Below are 26,196 nucleotides of genomic sequence, written 5' to 3'. Positions count from 1 at the left end.
GGACTGGGGGTAGGCTCTCTCGGAAATAATCTGCCCACGCGTTAAGCTGCTTTATCCCCGCCAAGCCTCGGTCGGACAGAGACGCCGCAGCTCCGCTCGCAGTCACAGCCTCAATTAGAAGAGGGGGGCAGAGAAAGGAAAAGTGACCAAAGGTGCGGAGCAAGTTTGAGAAATCGTTTTCTTTTTTCAGGATAACTGTGTGAATCAGAAGTGTGCGCTGCTGTTTGCTCGGATACATGACTGGACTCAGACAGACGCTCCTGAAGTCGAACCTACTGCTGTCTGGGAGGCAGGAGGCGTAAAACAAGTTAACAGAGGGAATTTAATAGCCACAGCCAGACGCTGGCAAGGGTGGCATGGGCATGGAAAAGGCTGGAGTGTGGATATTCCTGATAACAGCTTTTTTTAATCCAGGTGAGCTACTCTGCTTTTACAAAAGCCCGTTAATTAATGTTAATGTGAGCCCGGTTCTGCTCAACCAGGTGAAAGAAGTGCTGTGTGATCATGCGAATTTTGATGTCGATCTGCTACCTGTATTGCCGACACCAAAACCGATACTTTGAACCTGTAGAGGCAGCTGTAATTTAAGAGATGAATCAGTCAGTTTGCTAATTCTGAACACAATTTAATGACTACTAAATCACTGTGATTTTTACTTTCTACGATAATTAGTTAACAGCATAAAAGCACACATTTCAGGTTCATGTACATCACAGTCAACATAAAAGGGTTCATAAAGTACTGGACTGATCATGCTAATATCAATTCAGTACCAATACTAGCATTGGTTTCGATACTGCCGATTTTTGGATTGATCTGCCCAACTCGAGGTGAAAATCATGATTTCTCCGCTCTATGGCGATCCCAGTGAATGGGATGAAGTCAAAAAAACAAACTCATTTAATATAAACAGGTTAACCCAAAAGATAGAGAACTAACATGATTTTCAGAGCTTTATGATATTTATAAACCCTTTATAAAACAGAGAATTAACACATCTCTGTTGTTTTATTAATGCACTTTTATTTTGGGTTGCCAGGTTGTGGATGGTTATTACTTCTGCTAAATATTAGTGCATTTTTGTATGCGTATACACCAGGTGGATATATTAATACCCATTACCATTAATTCTAGCATCATAAAGAGTTTGCATGTTGCATTAAAGGCAGAAATAATCTAGACATATTTGTTGCACCCCGGATCTTTTTTTCCCCACTGTGATTGACACGTTCACAGCCTGAAACTCCACTCTCATCTGCCCGTTTAAGTCTTTTCATCTGTCAAACTACAATCAGCAGTGATCAACTCCACAGGAAGTTGTACACAATGTCAGCAGGTGCGCTGCTGCAATCACACTAAAAACACAGGTGCCAGCGGAGAAAGTGTGCCACATATAAATGTGTGTATGTGTTTGGATGAATGGAGTAACTCTTGCTTTACTGTAACAGGTGCAGCGGTGTAATCACACTAAGCCAGGGCCAAACATACAGCTGTCATAAGAGTTGTGGTCTTGTAATATTGAAGCAGAGGGTGGGTGGGTGGGACCGAGGTATATATATTGCGTAATGGCAAAAGATATTGTGGCTGCATATGGACGCTGAGCTGCTCGGACATCTGCTGTGATTGCTTTTTTCGCTCGTTCAGTGATAAACCCCCCAACTCCTGTGTGAGCTGAGCAGTAGTTTGCCTGTGTGCATACATGTGTTATTAGTGAGTATGAGGCTGGTGCATGTGTGCAGGATTGTCATGCTGAAGGCCAGAGCTGTGGATTAGAGCAGGGAGCAGAAGGGTGTAACAAGTTGATTGCTGCCAAGTCCCAGCCGGCTGACTGTTGCTGCAGTGTATCTGTCTTTTCTCTGGGCTCATGCAGACTCAGAGCACCTTTGCAGGTCTGTCAGATGGTGTAGGGTGTCACCAGGCTGATGTGAGTGCTGTCGCCACACTGTCCCCCCCTTTTGGAATATAAAAGTTTGAAATCCGTGTCTGCGGACTGACACAAAAAAAGGCTGAGTGAGACCAACAAATAGACATCCTCATGAATTCTAGCATAATCCACTGTCCACAGCTGGAACACACAGACGCTACCCCACAAAAATAATCCATCACAAACACACAGCCCGTCTGTTCCCTCCAGTTTTTTTTCCTTTCTCTTCTGTGTACCCCTTTCTCATTAGAGTCTGCAAATATTACGGCTCCCCCCCGCCGTCCCCCATTGTCTCTCAAACATTTGCTCTTCCTTCACAGATATTTTCCTCATTTCTCAGCATCTACCTCCCCCTCTTGGCTCTGTGTTCTCCTTTCATGTCTCAAACACAGATGCAGCAGCCATCATAATCCTTCATGAACTGCCCGCTGAACACCGGCCAAGCGTACTCTCCACGTTCCTGCGCTGCCACAGGGATTACACACTCGCATAGACACAAACATGTGTGGGTGTGTATTACACGCGCACAAACACACGTGCACACAAATTCCAAACAAACACAATGAGAGCTTATAATCGATCTGGGGGGAAATTAAAGAGAAGTTGTTTTTTTCATTTCATATTAGACAGAAATGGGCTGGAGCTCACACAGTTTAGTAAATGGAGTAAATGGAGGTCTACAAGTCAGTTTGATGCTGTGCAACCTTTTTGTTGGTGCTGCTGTGTGAATTTACATATAGTGGCATATATCATATCATATATGTTACTGTCAGGCCACCTGTAGTATGCACAAGGCAGGCTTCGGTGTGAGTGTTGTGTGTTTTTGTGCATGAGCACTCTACCTTTTAAAGAGGGCCTCTTTAAAAGTCTCACTATATTAGTTTTTTAATATCTGATTGACTTGAAATTTTGAACTTTTTATAGTAAATTTTGGCATAAAAAATGGACTTAGTGTCAGTCAAACCCCCAAAAAGAGAGAGGGAAATAGTTTGGTTTTCCTCTTTTGCCAGTTTAATCAGTCAAATGATTTTACAATGTGAATATACAATAATAAAAAAGAGACACAAATAGAGTGTATAATCCCCGATCAATCACAGATTTGATGGCCTAAAGATTAAACTGCTAATCTGTCCTCTTCCTCTGTCACATCAGGTCAGTTTTTTTCTTCTGGGTAGCAAAACACTGCAGTTTACTGCAGAAATCTTTATTAACAGAACCACGGCAGGTGATGAGATCAGTCTGAGTTTTTTTTAAACTCTCAGACACATGTTTGTAGTTACTTTATCTCTTTGGTATTGAGTTTGATCTCTGTGAACCAGTCATTCACAGAGATAATTTCATGAGTTAACCATAAGTCAGAAAGTTGTTTAACTGCAATTGAATGTTTAACTTGACCAAAATTGTAAAATAATTTACTGCTACCATAACTACAGATTTATGGCTACTGGTTGCTGCAGAGGTACTTTAAATTTAATGTATTGTCACATTAGGTCATTGTTTTTCATTGGTTTTGTGGTTTCAGACAGACTTTAGGAGTTGTTTTAATTAGAGTTTCAATAATTAGCAATCTCTTTAGGGCTGTATGTTACTGGTTGCTTACAAAAGGTTGGTGGGTCACTTCCAGCCGGAGACACAAATCCCCTTTGGGGTTGTGTCAGGAAGGGCATCCGGTTTAAACTGCTGTCAGATCAAACATGGAGAGCGACCTGTTTGGGCGACCCCTTGTGACAAGGGAACAACGGGGAAAAAAGGCAGCTCTAAAGAAAACAGAGATCAGCATTTTTACAGGAACTTAAAGTAATTACAGCAACAACTTGTACAATAATAAAACTCATGCTTGAACTGTTAATTAAGAGATTGATCGTGATAATACTCTTCCTTTCTTCCTTATTTTTTAAAAGCCTTCTACAACACCTGCAGGCACCTCTATTTTGAATTGTCACACATACAAGAAAATGTTCAAATTAGCCTCTCACGTAATGGCGCAGAAAGATGGGGATATCCACTCAGGATGCGAGGGAAAGGTCCAGCATGGTCTGGCTGCACGTTGCACATTCAAGTGTGAAACAATATTGGTATTGTTTTGTGCTTTTCCCATGCTCTTCTGTTGCCCATGCAGTGCTGTTTATGGAGTATTGCCATGTGGAGCTGTGAGGTCATTTCCCATACTCTAAACAATGGAAGAATGTGAATGGACGCAATAGGAAAGAGGAACGTGGGAGAGATGTAGGGCAAATGAGATATGAGTGTGGTGTGTGTGTGTGTGTGTGTGTGTGTGTGTGTGTGTGTGTGTGTGTGTGTGTGTGTGTGTGTGTGTGTGTCAAGTTGGTCTATCGGTTCTTACCTTAAGCCCATAATGAGCTCAGCTGCTCAGCTCAGTAGGGGGTGCTATCAATGGGAGGTGTGTGTGTGTTAAAAAAAAATCCCACATAAGTGAAAGTGGGTCACGCCATGGATGAAGTTACAATTACACTTTTCAGTGTTACTCGCCGTGTTGTCTCATATTAACCAGATCTGATTAACAGTGAAAGAAAATTGCCCGGTTAAGTGAACTGCAAGAGCAAATCTTAAGCGGTGGGATAAGCAGCAGGTTAAAACTCACTGCTCGACATCTTTGGGGTTAGAAGCAGGAATAATAGGTACATTAAGCAGATCTGTGGGGTCAGGAACCTTTTCTCTAAAAGGAGTCATTTTCATGCATGGAGCTGCAAACTATATGTCGGTTCGACCCAGTATTTTGAGTTTCTTATGTTTTGGTTTATTTTTGCATTATGGATTAGTTCTTATTCTCTGGTGATACTGTTTTGATTATAATTATATTCTGATTCTTTAGTTATCCGATGATGATGATGTTGATGATGACGATGATGATTATTTCTGGTTTAGGTTTTGTTATCTTGCCCTCATGTTTGGTTTAGGTTGCCTGTGCTTAGTCTTCTCTGCCCGTATGTCCCTCTGTCTGTCCATGACATCATTATGCCTGTTTACGAGTCTGTGTCTCTGTCTGTCGTGTGCTTCCTGTTTTATTTTGTAGGTCTGTGTCCTATGTCAGTGCGTTCAGCTTTGTGCTCTCCCTGTCTCGTCAGTGTAATCAGCGTCAGCCGTGTCTCCCAGCTGTTTCCTCTTCGCTTCGTTCACCTCTTGTATTTAGTGTCTGTCTTCCCCTACTCGGTGTCGCGTCGTTAACGTCTGTTCACCCTCGCTTCCTCTGTGTGTTCCGTTTGCCAGCCAGCCAGCCAGCCAGCCAGCCTGCCTACCTGCCTGCCTGCCTGCCTGCCTGCCTAGTTATTCTGTTCTTCCAGTTTAGTTAGTGTTTTTCTGTTCTGCTTCTTACCAGCAATAAAGCTGTGTTTTGAGTTACTTCCGCCTCAGTGAGTCCTGCATTTTGGGTCCTCTCTTCCTGCCTGCCTACACACAGACATGACACAGGCTTTTTCATGGCACCACCACCAGTGTATATGCCACAGGTTAACCTACCAGTATGCACAACCTCTTTAATCAAAATTACATTTTTAATGCTAAAATAGAATTACTGGGTAAAACTTTATAATAGTGTCACACCATTAAGTGCTATTAAGGTATTAGCAAGTGCTTTATTCATAATTCGGCTTTCTTAAAAGTCAAGTTTGTGACAGATTTCTAAAATATTTGTTTGTTTTTTTGACAGTTGGTCTAATAAATGTGTTAAGCAGTGTATAGTTAAGGCAAAGACTCCTTGTTATCTTTGGCATGAATAATTTCTTGTCACAGCTACTCGAAATGTGTTTCCGCTGCCACATTCGTTTCCAGTCCTAAATGTATTTAGCATACCTTAGCATAATGACTGGAAACAGGGTGCAAGAGTTTTCCTGGCTTATATAGCTGGCTTCCCAGCCCCTCTGTTTATGTACAGTATATATAGTTATGGTACAGTATATTTCCTGAACTGTCTGGCTCACATAAATGTCACCACACATTTCATTCTTCATGATTTTGCAGGCTTTTTCAAAGTTTTAAGTGTGAGTTTAAAGCGCTAACATATGATTGAGCACACCAAAAGATAAATGCTGTGGCATTAGTGAGTCACTTTAGGATCCTTTTAAATGCCATTTACATATTTGTTTATAATTCTTTAGCCATTAGTGGCATTTTTTTTGCGACAAGCTGTTATTTGTTACTTTTAAAAAGCTTTGACTTGAAGTTGAAGACAAATGCTCCATTGTTACCTTTCTGAGGTGCTATATCATAGAATTACATGAAGTAAATGTACTCCATAACCTGTACTTATTCTTGTCGTGCTGTCAGGCCACAAAAAAAATTAAATAAAAATTAAGGGCTGTCGTAGACACATTCTTAATATTGTCATGATCAAATTCTTGTCAACAGTAAATCAAAGAAACAGCAGTTCTAATAATGATTTTTTTTCATTTACCTAAAAACTGGACAGCCAGTGTTGTATCATAGTGATACAGATATTTCATTCTGCAAACACACAGCTTCTTTATTTCTGATGTTCATCTTCCACCAGCTGTGTTTCAATATGTTGATTACCTTGATTCAATATGTTTTCGGGGAAATAGCTTGCATTCACTGGCAACACTTTTGTTAAAATTGAATAGGAGGTGATGGCTGAAATATTACATATTACCATATTTAGAACAAGAATCATGCTTCAGGTTAATAATTATATTTATATATATATATATATATATATATATAAAAAGTGAGACTCCAGTTACTGTAAAACCATCCAGATAACTCTTGTCTTGACTAAATGGTTAGTTTAGAGCAGACTCTGAAAATAACTATGCATTACTTCAACCAAAGCAGGTTATAAAGATGAGCTGTCTATATGTACAGTAGTAAATGGGTCATAAATTATGTAATGCAAACGCACTTTAATATCCTGAATGCTGTAATCTGACATTGCTGGCCTTCCCCCCTCCTACAGACCCCCCACAAAAGCACACAATGCATTAATGAAAATGACCTTGCAAAGCGCAGTGAACCCCAGCATTAATACAAAACTTGCTAATATCATAAAACACACAGCTGTGTTTGACCATGGAAAGATTTTGTTCATATTGTGCAGTTGGGTCCTCCTAAGAGATCTGTCCAAGCTCTTGAGTGCATGTTTGCATGCAAATGCACAAAAGCCTATTAAATTCTCTGCGGATGTATATGATGAGACCAAACAAATCTATTCAAGTACTGAGTTTATACACTTTTTCATAATTGGTTTCTGTAACGTGACAGGAAAATGACAACAGCCTTTTCTCTGTAAATCTGTGTGATTTTGTGTCCCACAAATCAGTGTTCACAATCAAAATTCAGTCTGGCAACGGCTGAAATTGAACATTTGAATGAGGTACTGATTAAATAGCTAAGAGAGGACGGTGAAATTAGACAGCAAATTACCTTTGCTTTATCAACTGTCTTAGTTCCTGATCGCACTGATTCAGCAAGGTGCTGGAAGATGGCTACACTGAGGTCATAAAGGGATGACATGGTCAGCAACATTACTCAAGCAGGCTGGGGTGTTTAAATGACTCATGTGGTGCTCATTTATGCAAAATTTTTGATGCTAATATCCAGATGTTGCAGATGAGATTGGGATTCATGAGACCAGACAACGTTTTTGTTCTATTATCCAAGTTTTGGTGAGCACACAAGAATTATGGCCTCATTTTCCTGTTCTTAGCTGTTAGGAGTGGCATCCCATGTGGTCTAAAGCTGCTGTAGCCCATCTGCATCAAGGCTTGATGTGCATTCAGGGGTGCTCTTCTGCATACTTTAGTTGTAACAAGTGCTTATTTGAGTTACTGTTGCCTGGTGAGCTCATCACTGGACCCACTTCAGTTTGCCTACCAACCTGACATTGGAGTGGATGATGCCATCATCCACCTCCTACATCGTTCCCTCGCTCACCTGGAGACTGCTGGGAGCACTGTGATTTTGGACTACCTCACCGACCGACCACAGTATGTGAGGACTCAGGGCTGTGTGTCGGACAGGGTCATCTGCAGTACGGGGGCCCCACAGGGAACGGTTCTGGCTCCGTTCCTCTTCACCATCTACACTGCAGATTTCTCCCACAACTCCATCCAGTGCTTCCTGCAGAAGTTCTCTGATGACTCTGCAATAGTCGGCCTCATCATTGATGGGGACGACAAGGAGTACAGAGGACTGACTCAGGACTTTGTGGACTGGTGCCAGCTGAACTACCTCCAGATCAATGCCAGTAAAACCAAGGAGCTGGTGGTAGACTTCCGCAGACACAAGCATCCTCCACTGCAACCACTGAACATCCAGGGTATGGACATTGAGGCTGTGGACAGCTACAGGTACCTTGGTGTTCATCTGAACAATAGACTGGACTGGACTCATAACTCAGACGCCCTCTACAGGAAAGGGCAGAGCAGGCTGTACCTGCTGCGGAGACTCAGGTCGTTTGGAGTAGAGGGCCCACTCCTGAAGACCTTCTATGACTCTGTGGTGGCCTCAGCCATCTTCTATGGTGTGGTCTGCTGGGGCGGCAGCATCTCTGCTGGGGATAGGAAGAAACTGAACAGGCTGATCCGAAGGGCCAGCTCTGTTCTAGGATGCCCTCTGGACCCAGTGGAGGTGGTGAGTGACAGGAGAATGGCGGCTAAGCTGTCATCCCTGTTGGACGACATCTCCCACCCCATGCAGGAGACTCTGACAGCACTGAGCAGCTACTTCAGTGGGAGACTGTGGCACCCACGGTGTGGGACGGAGAGATTTCGCAGGTCTTTCCTCCCCACTGCTGTCAGACTCCACAACAAAGACTTTTTCAGCTGATCAAACCCTCACACGTGCAATAAGACTGCTATATGTGCAATTCTTGTACAATTCTTCTTCTGACGAAGTTGTACTTTTGTATTTTCTTACTCAGTTGTATATAGCATTTGTATTTCTATTTTATTCTATTGTATATATTATTCTATTCTATTCTATTCTATTTTATTCTATTGTATATAGTATTTTATTGCATTCCAGTGTTTTCTAATTTCTGCTACATAACTTTGCACTTTTGCTGTAACAAAACAAATTTCCCACCTGTGGGACTAATAAAGGTCATCTTATCTTATCTTTCTATCACCTCAAGTTAGTCTGGCTACTCTCCTGACCCATCTGACCTCTGACATCAACAACGCCTTTTCCCACTAGATATTTTCTTTTTTCTAGACCATTCTCTATAATCCTTAGAGATGGTGGCGTGGGAAAATCCCAATATATTTTTGAAATACTTAGACCAATCAAATTTCATTCCCATTCTGATGCTCGATTTGAACTTCGGGTGGTCTTAATCATACGTCAGTGTATTTAACTGCTGCAATTTCATTGGCTGTTAGATATTTGAGTTAACAAGCAGTACATAATAAAGTGACTTTTGTGTGCCACTAGGTGACAGTTGTTGTGAATTAGCATTAAATAAATAGAACAGAATTATTGAATTATTGCCCTTAATGTTACCATTTGATTTGCCAGAAACCAGATGTAGTAGAGATGCTACTATCTATTCTTTAATTACAAATTCTCCCCTTTGTATTGCATAATCATCTGTTAGACGAACAGGTGTGCCTAACAAAATCCAGTGAGTGCCTGTGGGATTGTAGCTGCTCAGTTTGTCTCCTTCGTTGTATTTTCTTGTTCATGATGCTCCAAATGTTTTCACTGGATGACAGTGAGCCAACAAACAACCATGTTCCTCCATACCATCGCGTTTGCTGGCTTTTGAACTGTGAGCCGTTAAAGAGTCTGTGCAGTGATTTCCATTGCAGACTCTGGTGATCTCTGGATTTTCTGAGTCCTTTGATGATTTTATGCACAGTAAAATGAAATTCCCAAACCAGCTCTGATGTTATGTTGAGAAATGCTATTCATCAGTCGTTGAAGCATTTGGTCGCAAACTCTTACCCAGAGTGGTAGAAACGCCTCCCCATCTTTACTTCAGAAAGACTCAGCTTCGCTCAGCTCTGATATTTTTTAGTCTTGTTACACACTTTATCATGCAACAGACTGGCGACCTGTCCAGGGTGTACCCTGTCTCTTGCCCTACGACAGCTGGGATAGGCTCCAGCGCCCCCAGCATCCCTGAAAAGGATAAGTGGAAGCGAATAGATGGATAATGTAACAGCCTATGAAAAAACAAACAAACTGTGAGGTTTATACCAGCAACTTTTTCCATATCCCATTTTTTTTAAAATCAGTCCTTAGTATGTGCTTTTCAAAACCCAACAAATTCAGTTGCAGCATTTTAATACATATGAAGATATGTCCAACAAATTATAGGGGTTAAAAGTTTTGCAAATCAGTTTTCTGGTTATCTTGGTCTTAGGCCTTAAATCTGAGCCCTTGCAATTTTGCTTTGCTGGAGATTTTCAGTGCTAAGTGAGTGATTTCCCATGATGCTTAAAGTTCAGAGAGTGGTAAAACTATTTGAAAAGATTCTTAACAGTCCTGATTGAGGCAATTTAGTTTTGAACAATGCTCTGGAGTTCACTTTATGTTGGTAATGAACTGTGTCTACATCAGCAAGATCTCTGGAATTAAATTAGAGATACAGCTGTGTGTTGTTAGCACAGCAATGATAAAGCATGTAACAAGACAGTGCAGTCCAGGAGTAGTAACGCAGCAAATATCACCGGAGCACTATTCGAGCCCTCGGGAGAACCACAAAGCTGTATTCAGTCCTATCAGTTAGTATCTTTATCATAAACCCACTCTACTTCCTAATTCACAGCCACCTCTTTAATCATAAACAGACAGTTGAAATTAAACCTCAGTTCTACTACTTCAATAGATCCAAATGCACACACTCTGAGACTGGCAAGAATAGAACAAACAGAAAGTAAGCTTTTAATAAAACAATGATAGGAACTTACAAGCAAATACGAAAGTTATTAGATCCTATTCTGCGCTGCTCCCTTATTCAAAAGCTGGTAAATATGCAGCTGATAGCGCTGCATATTTATTTTGGATTTTTACACTGCACGCCTATTTTTGCATGCCTGGGGATGTTTCACTTATTAGGTGAATTTGTAAATGGTTATTCTTAAGGAGTCACCAAGCTAAGCTGATAATACGTCCAAAGTAAATAAGGAAACCAAAACTAACTAGACTAAGATAACCAAAGGCAGGGAACTGATGAAGATAGATTTTATTTAAAGTTCTAATTATTTTTCTAATGATACTACTCAAAGTGCTTTAGACTACAAGTCCATAACCATATATTCATACAGTACTGTATACACTCCAAGAACTGATTTATTAATTAATTAATTTTCTATGGTAAAAAGTAAACTAAAGCATCTAATGGGCTCTATTCATAACATGAAAATAATGGCCTGCAGAATGAAATATGGCACCTCGTGATCTTGTTTGTTTTCTTCTTCTTTTAATTATTTCAAACACGGAAAGCCCTCCATGTGCAAATTATGTCTACGGTGTCTAATGTACAATGATGGTTTGGTTAGTTAGTAAGTTCCACTAACTAACTTGTACTTGTGTATGTGGTGGGTGTGGCTCTGTGTTGGATTTGTTGAAGGAGATCAGTAAGTCAGTGGGAAAAGTAACAAATCACGCTTATTTTTATCTCTCTCTAATCCACAACCTTCGACCTCAGCTGACCCGTTACGCTGCTGAAATCACCTCTCACAGCTCAGCTCACTTTATGAGCTCAGCATATTTTCTGAGTGTGAACAACTTAAAGCACACCAGTCTAACGCTGTCAGCGTGTATGTTTGTGTGTTTGTTCATGGGAGTGTTTGTGTGTCTTTAACCTCTTCTGCTTCTCCTCTAGGAATAAATGGACAGACTGTGGAAATGGATGATGGGAAGTCAGGGTATGCTGGCTCAAGGGTGGATCTGCTGTGCCGGTTCATTAACAGCTCTCCGCCTGTCAAAATCTCCCAGGTATTAATTGCTCACCTAAATGAATGTACTATGCCAAGTGTATATGGTCCAAAACGTACTAAATCACAAAAACACAGTATATCTGGTCCAGGGGGTGCCTCATTTGTCACCCTCCCATCAAGGATGGCAGATGGCTGCCTCTACTTGGGCCTGGTTCTACTGCAGGTTTCTTCCGGTGAAAAGCTACTTTTTCCTTCCAGCTGTCACTAAATGCTTACTCAGTGTTGATCGTCTGGTTGTTAGCGTTTTCCTTCAATTATTGGAGGGTGTTTACCTTCCAAATAGAGCACCTTTAAATGACTATTAAATGACTATTATTGGCAGTCTTCAAAATTGAATTAAAGACTTTGACAGGTGGGATTGGCTCCAGTCCCCCCTGTGACACTAAAAATGGATCGATAAATGGATGGATGGATATAACAGACAAATAATAATTATCACTGAGATGACAAAACCACAACTATATTCGCAAAACTAAGGCTAAAAGTAGAGTTAGCAGAGGTATAATAAACTCTTAAAATAAGGTTTTTAGAAACAGCCTCTTAAACATTTTAGTAAATGGGACACAAATCCAGTAAAACCTGGAGTAATTCGCCTTTGCATGCAAGCGTGGTGGATATAATAATAATAGTAAACCTCGATCTATTTTCTAAACCGGTTATCCAACCAGGGTCATGAGAGGCTGGAGTCTATTCCAGCTGACATTAAGCAAGCACCAAAGTAACACCCTCGTCAGCCACTTACTCTCACATCCTCACCTATAGCTAATTTAAACTCACCAGTACAAGTATTTATTACGACACAGAACAGGTTCTTACATGGATTTCTCAGTGGTGGTTTTCACAAATAGTAGAAATGCACTAACATTTAACAATAAGATAAGATGTCAGTTTTGTAAACTGCTTTTTATCCTTACAACATTGTCTCTGTAGTAAGAAGTCAATCTAAATCTGTATTTGAAATCTGTATTTGGTTGAATAAAACAAATAAATAAACACTGCTAAATGCAGTCTGTTCCATAGGTATTTGGAAAGTGGTGGAGTTTTCACAACTTTCCGTCTCTTCTCCATCATAGTTATATTTAAATGAATAAGTCAAGATGCATTTGAGGTACAGTTAAGAATTACAGACATTTTTTTAACCCCACGTTCAAAGTTAACTGAGCAAACTGTCATAATTACGCTCATGGATTTTTGTAACCAAGGCAGCACGGTGGCACGGTGGTTAGCACTGTTGCCGCACAGCAAGAAGGTCCTGAGTTCAATTCCACCATCAGGCCGGGGTCTTTCTGTGTAGAGTTTGCATGTTCTCCCCGTGTTTGCGCGGCTTCCTCTCACCGTCCAAAGACATGCAGCTTGTGGGGATAGGTTAATTGGATAATCCAAATTGCCACTAGGTGGGAGTGTGAATGGTTGTCTGTCCCTATGTGTTAGCCCTGCGACAGACTGGCGACCTGTCCAGGATGTACCCCGCCTTTTGCCCTATGACAGCTGGGATAGGCTCCAGTGCCCCCCGTGACCCTGAAAAGGATAAGCGGATGGATGGATGGATTTTTGTAATCACGTGAAGGTAAATCATTTGCAGCCCATGACTGAAACCAAATGCTGATTTTCTTCCTCTGAGATGCTTTATCAGGTTGCTGCTTGTTTATGTGTATTTCTAAATTCAGTTTTATTGCTAGTAAGTGACAGACATGCTTAGTGGAGCGTATCTTGGTTAAAAACAATATATCTTTTCTCCCATATGGAAAAGATATATATAAATCTTATAAAGTTTTTATCTGTCTTGTATGAAACTTGTATGAAAAGCATAAAAGAGTGAAAACACATATAAGATCCCTTGAAAAATTATATAATGAAACTTGTATGTTTTGTATACTTACTAAAAAATATATGAAAGTAATGAGAAAGTGGCCACTTTCATGAGTAAATCATGTAAGCCTTAAATGATTTATATATGATTTACTCATGAAAGTGGCCACTTTCATGAGTAAATCATGTAAGCCTTAAATGATTTATATATGATTTACTCATGAAAGTGGCCACTTTCATGAGCAAATCATATATGTTTTTACTATTTCTTTTCCATATGGGGTAATTGGCTCAGTCATTTTGGGGTCATTATCTTTTTGCACTGCATTTGATTAAATCAGAAAGTGTCATTTCGAAATTCATCCTGCTACTTCTGCCAGCAGTCACATTATAAATAAACACCAGTGAAGCTGTCCGTTTGGCAGCCATACCTGCCCACAACCTCACACACTGACCTAGCAGGTGTGTGAGAATCTCGTGTGCTTCGGATAATGAGCTCTTTCTTTCCTTCTCCCTTACTTTTCTTTTCCCATTATTCTGGTTAAAGCCAGTCTTAGTTTAATCTGTCCAATGAGCGTTGCAGACATCCTGAAAGGTGACTCTAGTTCATAGAGTTTGACTGTAATAAGCATACCACCTTGAGATTGTTCTTGACTTTGTAATAAACAGGAAAACAACTCTACCGTCATCCAGGTCACTTGTGTTCCTGTTTGGTGTTACTGAATTGGCCAGTGTCTTTCAAATAGCTAATTTTAGACACTTCTTAAGTTTCTCTCCTGTCTTTTGTCTTTCCTGCCTAATTTCACCCCATTAGCGTCTCTTTGGACCTCATATTGAGAGCATATTGAAATTAACTTCAGACCTTTAGTCTCCTGAATTTATTAGTACTTCTTAGTAGGGCTGGGAGTTGTTTAAAAATATCGATATATTTTTATACGAGATAAGATGTGACAATATCCTTTATATCGATATAGTCTATGTTACGTTATAATTATAGTTGTGGAGCCACAAGTTTGCCTCTCTTTCGTCAACTTTTGTCTTTACGCAACGTTACTCGGCCTCGCCTCTCCTTCACTGAACACAACTCCCCCTCCTTCCCCATCGCTTCACCTGCAGGCAGCGACAAAATGGACACGGCAAATCTCCGTTAACGAGTTACTGCGCATCGCTCCGTGCGTGGGGCTGGACGGCGTCAACGTGTTAACGAGCTAACCACGCTAACGCCATGAAGCCCACAGGGGCTGCACGGCCTAAAATCCTTTCATTCTCTTTAAAAGTTGACAGTGCGCCTTTTGTATGAATTCTGGTTGTGCTTGATGACCGCGAACCGATTTTATGTGGTACACAGCGCTCAGCAATCTGTCAAAAAATGTTTTAGTACGACTTTGGTAAGCTACGGAGCTGCACCGCTTGATGGATTGTCGGAGCATTATGGCTACCGAGGAGCCTCGCGTAGTAATACGAACTAGTGATGTGCGGATCGATCCTGAAATATCGATTCCTCCGATACCAGTTTTAGAATCGATTCTCACATTAAAATATCGATATTTTAGTAATTTAGGGTAAATTTGTAGTTTACCATTAACATGAACACAGTGGAAAGTAACTATATCATTCAGATTGTCTACATTCGAAGGAACTACTTCCTCTTCCACCTTTCATAGTCATGTGCAAAATACGGGTGCATAAATGTCTGCAGCCCCTTGGCGTGCGCACTCACAACAATGGCTGAGCGTAATTGGAGTCATGTGCGGACTATTTTACCTCCACAAACAGCTGAGCTGGTTTGCGATACATGTGGCAAAAAAGTGAGGTGTTGTGGCAACACCACTAACCTTGTCAAACACCTCAGAGTAAATCATATCACAGAATATGACGAGCGTATGTTGAGGCGAACTGAAGAGGAGGAGAGGGACAGGTGCTGCTAGGGCGAGACAGACGTCTCATGGAGTCCTTTAGTGCTGCAGGCAGGCAAGGTGTTCAAATAGCGCATAACTTCAGTTTTTTTATTTCTATATGATTAACTCTGCATTATTAAGTGATAAGAACAAGTAATCTGTTGTCCTTTAATCATTATGACACTTAAATTTGAGATACAGTAAATAAAATAAGTTTTTGTACAAAGTATCGGTATCGGATCAGTATCGTCGATACCACCCTGAATTCTACTTCGTATCGGATCGGAAAGGAAATCAGTGGTATCGCACATCACTAATACGTACTCTGCTTCAACGTAATATTACCGTATTGTGTGTGTATAAGGACCATAAATGGCACCTGTTAAGAGACATGCTTACGAAGCGGATTTCAAACTCCAGGCTGTCAGTCATGCAGTAGAAGTTGGGAACAGAGCAGCTGTGAAATCTGTCTCTTTGTTATTATGCTCAGCGTCTTTTAGTTTATATTTTGACTGCACAATTGTGAGCTCTTTGTTATACACAAAACCAACATAGTTTTCTTTTATTTATGGAGCCTTATTATTTAATAAATGCTCACAATTTATTTTTGAGTAATTCTTTTCATGCACATCTATGCTGTATGTTAATAAAAGTGCCCGTGTGACATCTGGGACACAGCTTTGACTAAGAACTCTCTTTTTGTTCTTACTTTATGGCTTTAAAAAAATATCAAGATATGAATTTTGGGTCATATCGCCCAGCCCTACTTCTTACCGCTAAGTTGTTCAGTGGGTGTTGTTCCTGAAAAAATGGGGCACTATGTAAAATGGGTTTGGTTAACAGTTAATGTAATGTTATTGAATATTTTGATCACATCCTGATTATTTGGATCCAGATTATTAACTGGATTTTGGACCTCCTAACAGACTGACCACGTGGTGAGGATGGGGAGCAGAGTCTCCTCTGAGCTAACAATCAGCACAGGATCACCACAGGGCTGTTGTCTCAGCACTAAACTCTTCACAACACTGTCATCATCAAGTACGCTAATGGCATCACCATCCTCGGGCTCATAAAAGGTGGGGGATGAGTCTGCATATAGGGACTTGGTTAAAAACAATGTCTACAGAGAGGAGAATAACCTCCTCCTCCTTAACATAAAAAAAACATCAAATAATTGCAGACTTCAGAAAACACCCCCCGCTTCTATAGCCATCAATAGGACTGAGGTAATGAGAGCCGACAGCCACAAGTTCTTTGGTTTTCATGTGACATTGACTATGACTGTAAACATCACAGCAACAGTGAAAAAGCTCCAGCAGCAGCAGCTTTATTTCATCATGCTGCTCAGGAAGGCAGAAGTGAGCATTCATGCCCTCACTCAAGCTTACAGAGAACTGATGGACAGCATCCTGACTCCTGGCATTACTGTCTGGTACAGAAACACCACCCAGGCCGAGAGGAAGGCTCTCCAGAGAGTCATAAAGACTGCAGAGGGATTATAAGGCTTCATCTTCCATCAATGAAACAAACCACTGTAAGATAAGAGCACTTCATATCATCAGAGACATCCCCATCCTTAATAACAATAAAAAAAACAATCAGCACACAGCCTGAGACGCAGCACAGCAGACACAGCACACTTCCACTACAGCTTCGCTCCTGCCACAATCAGAATGATGGCAAGAAACAAAATAAGGACTGACTAAAATACACACAAGTGTAATAAACATTTCCATAGCATGCAATATGTTTTCATACTATAGTTATTTAAGTGTTTATAGTAATTTACAGTGACTTGCTGTTCCTTAAACTTGGAATAACTTGAAATATTGCCCCTTAATTGATCTTTGTTTTATTTAGCTTTGACTCTAATCGCTGCTCAATGTCTCTAGTATGTGGCAAATAAAGATTTTTTAATCTATCTTTTCTGATTTGATTTAATTTTAAATACGTTATGATGTACAGGGATACAATTACAAAACTTGTGCCACTGTCTAAAAAATGATGGGCCTGACCCAAGTGGGATAAACTCATTTCCTACAATAGGAATGTTGCCTCAAATCATATTTGTTGTGTGACATCTGTGGCTCATCTAAGATCTTTCAAACTTGAGCAGTATGATGTTCTCCATCATGTCAGGCATCTTTTCTCCATCGTGAATCATCCTTCTTTCTTTAGGTAACATGGCAGAAACTGGTGAACGGCACAAAGCAGAACGTGGCAATAGCAAATCCATCCCTGGGTGTGTCTGTGGCCCCGCCCTACAGGGACCGCGTTACCTTCAAGAACGCAGCGGTGAGGCGACGAACTCCCACTCTTGAAGACACCACCATCACTTTCTCTTCACTTCGCCTCTCTGATGAGGCCACCTACATCTGCGAATACACCACCTTCCCCGCAGGAAACCGAGAGAACACAGTGAACCTGACTGTCTACGGTAAGGCAGACCTTTGATGGATGATCTGTCGGTGTAGCACAGGTGGATTGCCATCCTCCATCCTTGACAGGAGATGCTGGACGTAAAATTGTTAGAGTTATGATAAGCATAAAAGGTTCAGGACTTTAGAAACTGTAGACTCATGAACAAAAACTTGTAACGTGAGGTCCATATTCAAATGCATCTACTCCTCATATTTCTCTAATTTTAACAGACAACATCAATCGCTGTCATCATGTATCTGCCAGCAGGAAAACCAATATGAATGTCAGAGATGATGTGTTTGGTTATTTGAATATTTAGAGTGCCAGTGTATTGCTCTCTTAAAAATATCAACAGTCCCACCGTCCTTTAAGCTGCTTATTACAGAGTTTTTTGATTATCTGAACACTCACAGTCAGACATGCCAGGACATTTGAAGACATCATATTCAAATCAAGAAACAACCCAACTATTTCATAATTTTGTTTGGCCTAAATAAAATAAAAAAAAGTATCATCAGTGCACCGTTTAAAAAAAAAAAATCCTGTTTTACTAGGCGGTTCTTTATTCATCTGTAACAAGTTTAGTTTTTTTCAAGGTCGAGAATGCACTGTCGCACTCATTTCTTCATTCATATAACAGAAGTTTTCTTGATTGATTTTGTTACTTTCCTAAATATACAGTGTAAACCAGCTTTCAGGTGACTGCTGTCGATACGCTATATCAGGGGTGCCCAATCCCGGTCCTCGAGAGCTACCGTCCTGTAGCTTTTAGATGCATCCCTACCCCAACACAGCTGAATCAAATGGTTTGATTACCTCTTCAGCATGCCATCGTGTTTGGCAAAGGCCTGATAACAAGCCATTCATTTGATTCAGCTGTGTTGGAGTAGGGATGCATCTAAAAGCTGCAGGATAGTAGCTCTCGAGGACTGGGATTGGGCACCCCTGCGCTATATGAACGAAAGCTTTCGCTTAATCGTTAAATTCAGGTGTTTTCATCCATACACTTAGCCTCTGCAAACATTTGTGAAAGAATCGGTTGTTCTTAAGGTGTTAAGGAAACACAGCAACTCTGGAAAAAAAGAGCCAGACCACATAAAGCAGGGGTGTCGAACTCCAGGCCTCGAGGGCCGGTGTCCTGCAGGTTTTAGATCTCACCCTGGGTCAACACACCTGAATCAAATGATTACTTCATTCATTAGCAGGCATCTGGAGAACTTCAAGACATGTTGAGGAGGTCATTTAGCCATTTGAATCAGCTGTGTTGGATCAAGGACACATCTAAAACCTGCAGGACACCGGCCCTCGAGGCCTGGAGTTTGACACCTGTGACGTAAAGAATCACAAGTCGCTGAGTATTGAGCTCCATAGTGCATAAAAGTTGCTGACTCAGTAACTCCAGAGCTCCAAACCTCCTCTTACATTGACATCAGCACAAAAACTGTGTGCTGGGAGCTTCATGGCTCCTGTACATGTAACGTGTGGCCCGGTACTTTTGTCTATACAGTTTATATAAGGTCAAAGCCATAGTTTTACTTATCAGCACTTTCATCAAACATTGTGTTGTATTACATTTTCACAGTTCGCCCAACAACTCAGATGAGTCTGTCCACACCAACACTGGTGGCTCGTTCATCCAACCTAAAAACTCCAGTGGCTACCTGCGTCTCTTCCAATGGAAAGCCACCCGGTACAATCAGGTGTGTGGGAATTCACTTTTCCTTTTCACAGCGTGCTGTCCTCTGATTAAGGCTTGCCTTTGTCATCTTCAGATAATGGTAAATGGCCTGTATTTATATAGCGCTTTACTAGTCCCTAAGGACCCCAAAGCGCTTTACATATCCAGTCATCCACCCATTCACACACACATTCGCACACTGGTGATGGCAAGCTACATTGTAGCCACAGCCACCCTGGGGCGCACTGACAGAGGCGAGGCTGCCGGACACTGGCGCCACCGGGCCCTCTGACCACCACCAGTAGGCAACGGGTGAAGTGTCTTGCCCAAGGACACAACGACCGAGACTGTCCAAGCCGGGGCTCAAACCGGCAACCTTCCGATTGCAAGGCGAACTCCCAACTCTTGAGCCACGATCGCCCCAGATAATGAGAGTGTTACTGCTAAATCTGTCTCATCTCCATGCTTTCCTCTTTTTAAAAACTTCTACTTTTTGTCCACTAAAATAAACATTTAGGTTACATTTACTGCATACACATGTATTTGTGCATCTCCATTAAGTCCTCACTGATGTGAGCAGGTGGGAGACCAGGGTACCTGGAGAAGTGACCACCCGAGAGTACAGGAACTCAGACGGGACATTCACGGTTCAGAGCGACTACATTTTGGTGCCCAGCAAAGAAACGCACAAAGAGACACTCACCTGCGTCACCACCTACAACGAGGAAGTCTACACTGACAGCGTCACCCTCGATATTCAGTGTAGGCCTCTTTTAAACCTAACAACCACATGACAGTACAGGCACTGAGAGCTTTTGTTGTGATAGTATTGCCAGCTAAATGTTTGTGCATGTGTGCGACAGATGAGCCAGATGTTTTAGTGGATGGGTTTGATGGAAACTGGTACCTGAACCGAGACAATGTTCAGCTGAGCTGCATAGCTGATGCCAACCCGGCCGTCTCTCTGTATCAGTGGAGAGTGTGAGTATAGCTCTAACATTTATTTTCTTACTTTCAGCACTCATGCAGCAGAGAGCAGATCATTTTCACTGGCTTCACCAGCGTGGTGTCTGAGTGTGATTCCAGCTTCTGCTTATGCATTATATTAAACTGCCATTTGACTGATTAATAGTCACAAACACCATGTAAACTCTTTATACTATTGACCAAATTACAATAGTGTCAATTTAATTCAGTTTAGCTCATTTTTATGCCATCTTGGGTGTAATGGCCGACCTAACAGCTCATTCAAGAGCTATATTTTTAGTTGTCACAGAAACCCTGTCCCACAGCGATGTAAGCAGGCTTTTATATAAAGAACCAGTTCAAATAATATAGACTGAATGTAACTTTTAAACTCTTGCGAGCCCTGAAGTGAGGTTCCCTCTTGGTTTTATTTCTTTCCCTTTTAGCTTCCTACGATAAAAGCATTCTTTCTTCCTTTTCTGGGGAGAGTTTACGTAGTGGTCTCTGTTGTCCTACTAGTCACCGTTTTAGCTCCAGATAGCTCCAGGAGAAACCTGTTTTGATTCAACAAGTCTTCATTTTCCTGGGAGATTTCATATCCAGTGGCAAATAGTGGTAGTGAGGCTTATAAGAACAGAAGGTGTTTTTATAATTTAGCTTCCACATAGGGAGATCAGAATCCGCTTCATAATTAAAAAGTTAAAGCCTAACAGCTGCTGCTGAGTGTCTAAGAAACATTGTAATATCTGGTCGTACTTTATCAGTTACACAGGAGTCTATTATTCCTAACGGCTTTATATATTTTTGTAGCTTCTGTTTTGTGGTGTACTCCTGGGTTTGTAAACTTTGATTTCACACCACTGTGTACTGTTCAGGATTAATGGCACCATCCCGAGCAATGCTGAGATCCGAGACAACGTCCTTACCTTTAAAGGGCCGGTCACATATGACCTGCAGGGAATCTACGTGTGCGATGCAACGAACAGCATCGGGACAAGATCGGGCTCCGTGGAGGTCAGCGTTTTAGGTAAGATTACATGAATTTGTCTGAAATTCAACATTACTACTTCTGATATTGTTAATGCTTTACTATTAATAATAGTAATATATAACACTCCTTCAGAAACAAGGTTTTGCTTACTGCTTTACACTCAAATTTTCCGTGCTGCACAGTTTTTGGAGCTTTTCCTTAAAAGTGTGTTGTTGGGGTTTTTTTTCTGCAGAAAAACCATTACCGCAGATCGCAACGAGTGATGTCATCAGCGTAATCGCCTTATTATTGGCTGCTGGAGTGCTCCTGGGCATTACTATCACAGTCCTGGTGCTTAAAATAAGAAGTAGAAAGTACGACGCCTCGTACGTAAACAGCTCTCCATCTTTTTGCTTCACACGTGCCTGTTTTTTACGACACGGTTTAAAACCTTTAATACATCACTTATTTTGTTTTCTGCTTGATCAGTGACTCTCCATCCAGAAAATTGTCCCAGCCAATAAGAAAAAGGCCAGCAGATGACGTCCAGGTAACGTTTGCACTGAGTGGAATTTAGATAGCACATATTTAAAAAGTTTGTAAAATGTCCACAGGGATTTGGCTAATCCACTAATAAAATAGAAATAAAAATAAAATTGTTCCGGGCCACTACTGAGAGGACAGAAACTTCAGTGAGGACTTTTATGTCGTAAAGTATGTACCTATAGTTCAGGATTTGTACTAGCTTAGATACAATTACCCCTTATTTCTTCATGTTTTCCTTCCAAGAAGACAGACTTGTTTTTTTAAGTAAGTAAGTAAGTAAGTAAGTAAGTAAGTAAGTAAGTAAGTAAACTTTATTTATTAAGCGCTTTTCACAGACAGACAATCACAAAGCGCTGTACACAAATATTAAAATAAACAATAAATTCAATAGACATTATATACAATGTAAAAGATCAAATGTAAAAAATGTAAAAAATATAAAATATGTAGATCAACAAAAGGCTTGTTTGAACAGAAGAGTTTTTAACTGTTTTTTAAAAGAATCCACAGAGTCAAGCAAACGTAATTGTAGTGGTAAACTGTTCCACAGCCAGTGGGCTTGAGCAAGTTTTCCAGGTTCATAAAGGCCTTTTAAAGCTTTTCTTTGCTGCTTTTTCCACTGTTCATGACCATTTTTAGAGGAATTATTTGTTTGTTTGTTAAACCACTTAACACCGACTGAGTCATTCAAGCTTAAAAAAAGTCACTTAACTCAAGGGATAAACCAGTGTTGAGTGTACACACTGGTTCAAAAGAAAGAACCAATTTTAAATTGTACTGTTAGACACTTTATTACCAGCAGCCCCCCCCTCAATTTAGTTATTTGAATGTCAACCTTAACACAGTTTGACAGGCATAAAATAGTAATTTGGCATCTAGATGATCCCCAAATAGGTTTTAGCCAAAAACTTTGATTGGTGTGCAGTATGTTCTCAGGAAATTTCAAGTAACTGGACAAGTGGAAGACAACAGAAGACCTGAAAACTATTTACAGCAGATAAACAGTATCTGACGCCGCTTTCTTAAGAAACAGGAAGAAAAATCCAGCAAAAACATGACACAGGAGCTGGGAGATGCATCTGGCCCCTCTCTTGAATAGTTTTCTGTTCACTGACGCCTCATCAGGATTGGTCTCAGTGGAAGTGTGGATGTTAAGAAGCTATTCTTAATGAAGGGAAACAGGGAGAAAAGGGTGGCGGTATGCCACATTACACAAGAACTGGCCTGAAAATCAGTGTCAAATTTAAAAATGTCATTAGATATCAGGTCAGGATAGAGGTACAGTGACTGTCTTCAGCCATCTGTAAAACATTGTGGAGGTTCTGTCACGGTTCAAAGCTGCATTTCAGCCAGTGGTGAACATAGATTATAGTAGATAGAAAAACATGAACATAGCAAATGACCACAAACACACTTCCAATTCTATCAAAAGCATACCTGGATAGAAAAACACAGCGGAGCACTATCAGTCATGGATTGTCCTCCCCAGACCCTGGACATCAGCATTAGCCGCGTGGGGTCATCCTGACAGAGAACGGAGGAAAAGCCAGCCGACATCCAAAGAAGAGCTTTGAGTACCCTTCAAGAAGCTTAAAGAATTATTCCTGAAGACTAATTAAGGAAATTACAATAAAGTTTGACTGAGAGTGTTCAGGCTATGTTGAAGAGTAAAGGCAGTCATACTAAATACTGACTGTAAATCTTATTAGAATTGTACAAACTCTGTTTTTGCCTTATATGCCTTATTTATGTATTTCCATGTAAGTTTGTACCTGTTTCCCATCTTCCTTCACTGAAAAAAAGACCATGTTGGATTTATTTAATTCAATAGTGGACATTGGTGGCACACAGTTGTTTTGCTTTGGCAGAAACTTAAACAACTTAGTTAAATCAACATAACTTATTCATATTCAATAAACCTGTGCATTTTGTGTTGATTAAACAGGATTGAAACATGTGTAGATGAAGTAAGTTGAACTCCTGGAATATTTTAATCGTTCACAATTTTGTCATTTTATTCCAAAACTATTCAATAGCTTTTACCCCAGTACTATGTGGTCACTTAAATACTACATGTTATCTTCATATTATATAATGTTCAACAAAGTCTAGAGTCTGGTTAACATAAACATTAAATGGATTTACAGCAATTACCTTCCTCCTATCTTTATACAAGTTGGAGGGGTGGCTGGGGCATAACCCTGAAGTGATAGATTAAGAGGCAGGGTACACCTTGGACAGCTCACCAGTCTATCAAGTAGAGACAAACAACCATTCATGGGCAATTTGGAATTAACCTAACTCTAATAATTGCATGATTTTTAACTGTGGGAGGAAACCAGAATACCCAGAGAGAACCCAGTGCAAACTAGCCAGATTGCAGATTTGAACCCAGGACCTTCTTGCTGTGAGACAACAAAATTGACAAAAGTTTGAAATCTCATGTGATCTTGTGAATTTCATAAGTCCAGCAACTAGCCACTCTTACTAGATTGTATCATGTCATCTCAACAAGAACAAATTAAGGTGTTGAATTTCATACAAATCCTACATGATTTAATTGCGTTCACCATAGAAACATGAAATTATTTTGTTCAAATTACAAGTTAGACTTTTGTAAATGTAACAATCACCCAGCCTTCAGCGGCTGCTCGACTTGACTGAGATGGATGCCTTCCTCAAACCACGATCCAAAGCCGTCGAGATGAAATCACATGCAGTGTCGCGAGATTTAACATTGCTATATTATTGACTTACTTACTCACTCGAACATGATATGAACAATTTAATATACCATCTCTGCATATAATGCAGTTTCTACACTATACTGTATCTACACTTCACTTTAAAGCATCAGGCAATTGTGTTGAATACACGCAAGATGCTTACATAAATCCAAGAGATGGGCAATCCCTTTTTTTCAGTGTAGTGAAATTTAAACCCCCCCCCCCCCCCCCCCCCCCCCCCACAGATGATTCACGACTCACAATACTGTAGATCTTTAATAAACACGCCTCCTTTCTTCACAGCATTCAGCACGGTTTTACGAAGAGCTTCCAAGCACAGCTGACTATGTGAGCTACAGACTGGCCTGTAACAAAGAGGATTACCCAGAGCCCTACTCCCCTCCAATCAACCCTCCTCTTACATTTCTTCCCCAGCACCCCTACCACTCTACTCCTCCAAACCCTGCAACGACCATCAGCAGCACCGCCGCATCAGGAAACACCTTCTCTCCTCCTTCACACACCACTGCCATCTTTAAATACCCCTCTGTACCAGGTCTGTCCTCTCCTCCCCCAGGAGTAGCAGCGTACACTTTTCCCAAAGAGCAGTATGTCTGAAACGACATCAGCGAAACGACACGAATGGAAAAAAACAAAAAAAAAACCCCAAACATATTTAACCTGACTGGACTATGGGGCAGTGTCTCTGCACCACTGAGGATAAGGACAATAAAGGTTTGGCTATTGGACTTTGAATTAAGGCCAGTTTGGAAACATTTTCTCTCTTTGTCCTGATTTATTGTGCTCTACTTGTTCAATGAAAAAAGGAAGGCTGTGACCCTTAAAGGTGAATTGAATTTCTTTTGAAAAATGTCTATTTCATGGTTGTATTAGATTTTGATTATATCAAACTGAATGGATGGGGTTATCTCTTGATGTGGTTGATTACTTACTTTATCCTCTATAGCATCATTTTGTAAAAAAAAAAAAAAAAAAGAAAGAAAAAAAAAGAAAAAAAAGGAAAAAATAAAGAAAAGAAAAGAGGAAAAAGTAAATGGAAACAAAAAGAAAAAAGAAAATACAGTTTCCTACTTGATATTTGATTCCCATTGTCTTCATCCCGTGGAACAACAGATATTACCTTTTGATTTTACCTCTTGGTTTAATGTAATACTACTGCTGTGCTTGTATTTTGTATAATCTACCTTTTTTTCTATGTAAAGAAAAATGTTTTTATTTACTGAGGAGATTATGTGATGATTTGTAAAGTTGATGTTTTTATTTGTGGTATCTGTGGGTTTTAGCATTCATTGACACTGGTTGTTATTTTGTTAA

The 26,196-nt window shown here is 40.5% G+C and overlaps 1 protein-coding gene across 1 annotated transcript; it reads left to right on the top strand.

Annotated features, from left to right (window-relative positions):
- Nucleotides 1-25,902, top strand: nectin1a (nectin cell adhesion molecule 1a). The gene is made up of 10 exons (XM_085419598.1): nucleotides 1-414; nucleotides 11,730-11,842; nucleotides 17,733-17,991; nucleotides 19,558-19,675; nucleotides 20,234-20,415; nucleotides 20,517-20,634; nucleotides 21,495-21,646; nucleotides 21,843-21,975; nucleotides 22,079-22,139; nucleotides 25,165-25,902. The coding sequence occupies exons 1-10, from the start codon at nucleotides 357-359 to the stop codon at nucleotides 25,477-25,479; spliced, it is 1,509 nt and encodes a 502-aa protein (XP_085275724.1). The 5' UTR covers nucleotides 1-356; the 3' UTR covers nucleotides 25,480-25,902.
- Nucleotides 25,903-26,196: the final 294 nt, after the last annotated feature.

This window comes from Rhamphochromis longiceps, linkage group LG10 (assembly GCF_057381845.1).
Source record: "Rhamphochromis longiceps isolate RC_006_pf linkage group LG10, R_longiceps_female_GT1.1, whole genome shotgun sequence".
NCBI classification, from domain to species: Eukaryota; Metazoa; Chordata; class Actinopteri; order Cichliformes; family Cichlidae; genus Rhamphochromis; species Rhamphochromis longiceps.
This window is presented reverse-complemented; position numbering and strand designations above follow the sequence as displayed.

What these genes read in the sequence shown, in the direction of transcription:
- nectin1a (XM_085419598.1), top strand. Translation starts at nt 357, where the DNA reads ATGGGCATGGAAAAGGCTGGAGTGTGGATATTCCTGATAACAGCTTTT. An exon ending in CGTCACCCTCGATATTCAGT is followed by an intron (nt 20,416 to 20,516) that starts GTAGGCCTCTTT and finishes TGTGTGCGACAG; the next exon opens with ATGAGCCAGATGTTTTAGTG. An exon ending in TCTCTGTATCAGTGGAGAGT is followed by an intron (nt 20,635 to 21,494) that starts GTGAGTATAGCT and finishes TGTACTGTTCAG; the next exon opens with GATTAATGGCACCATCCCGA.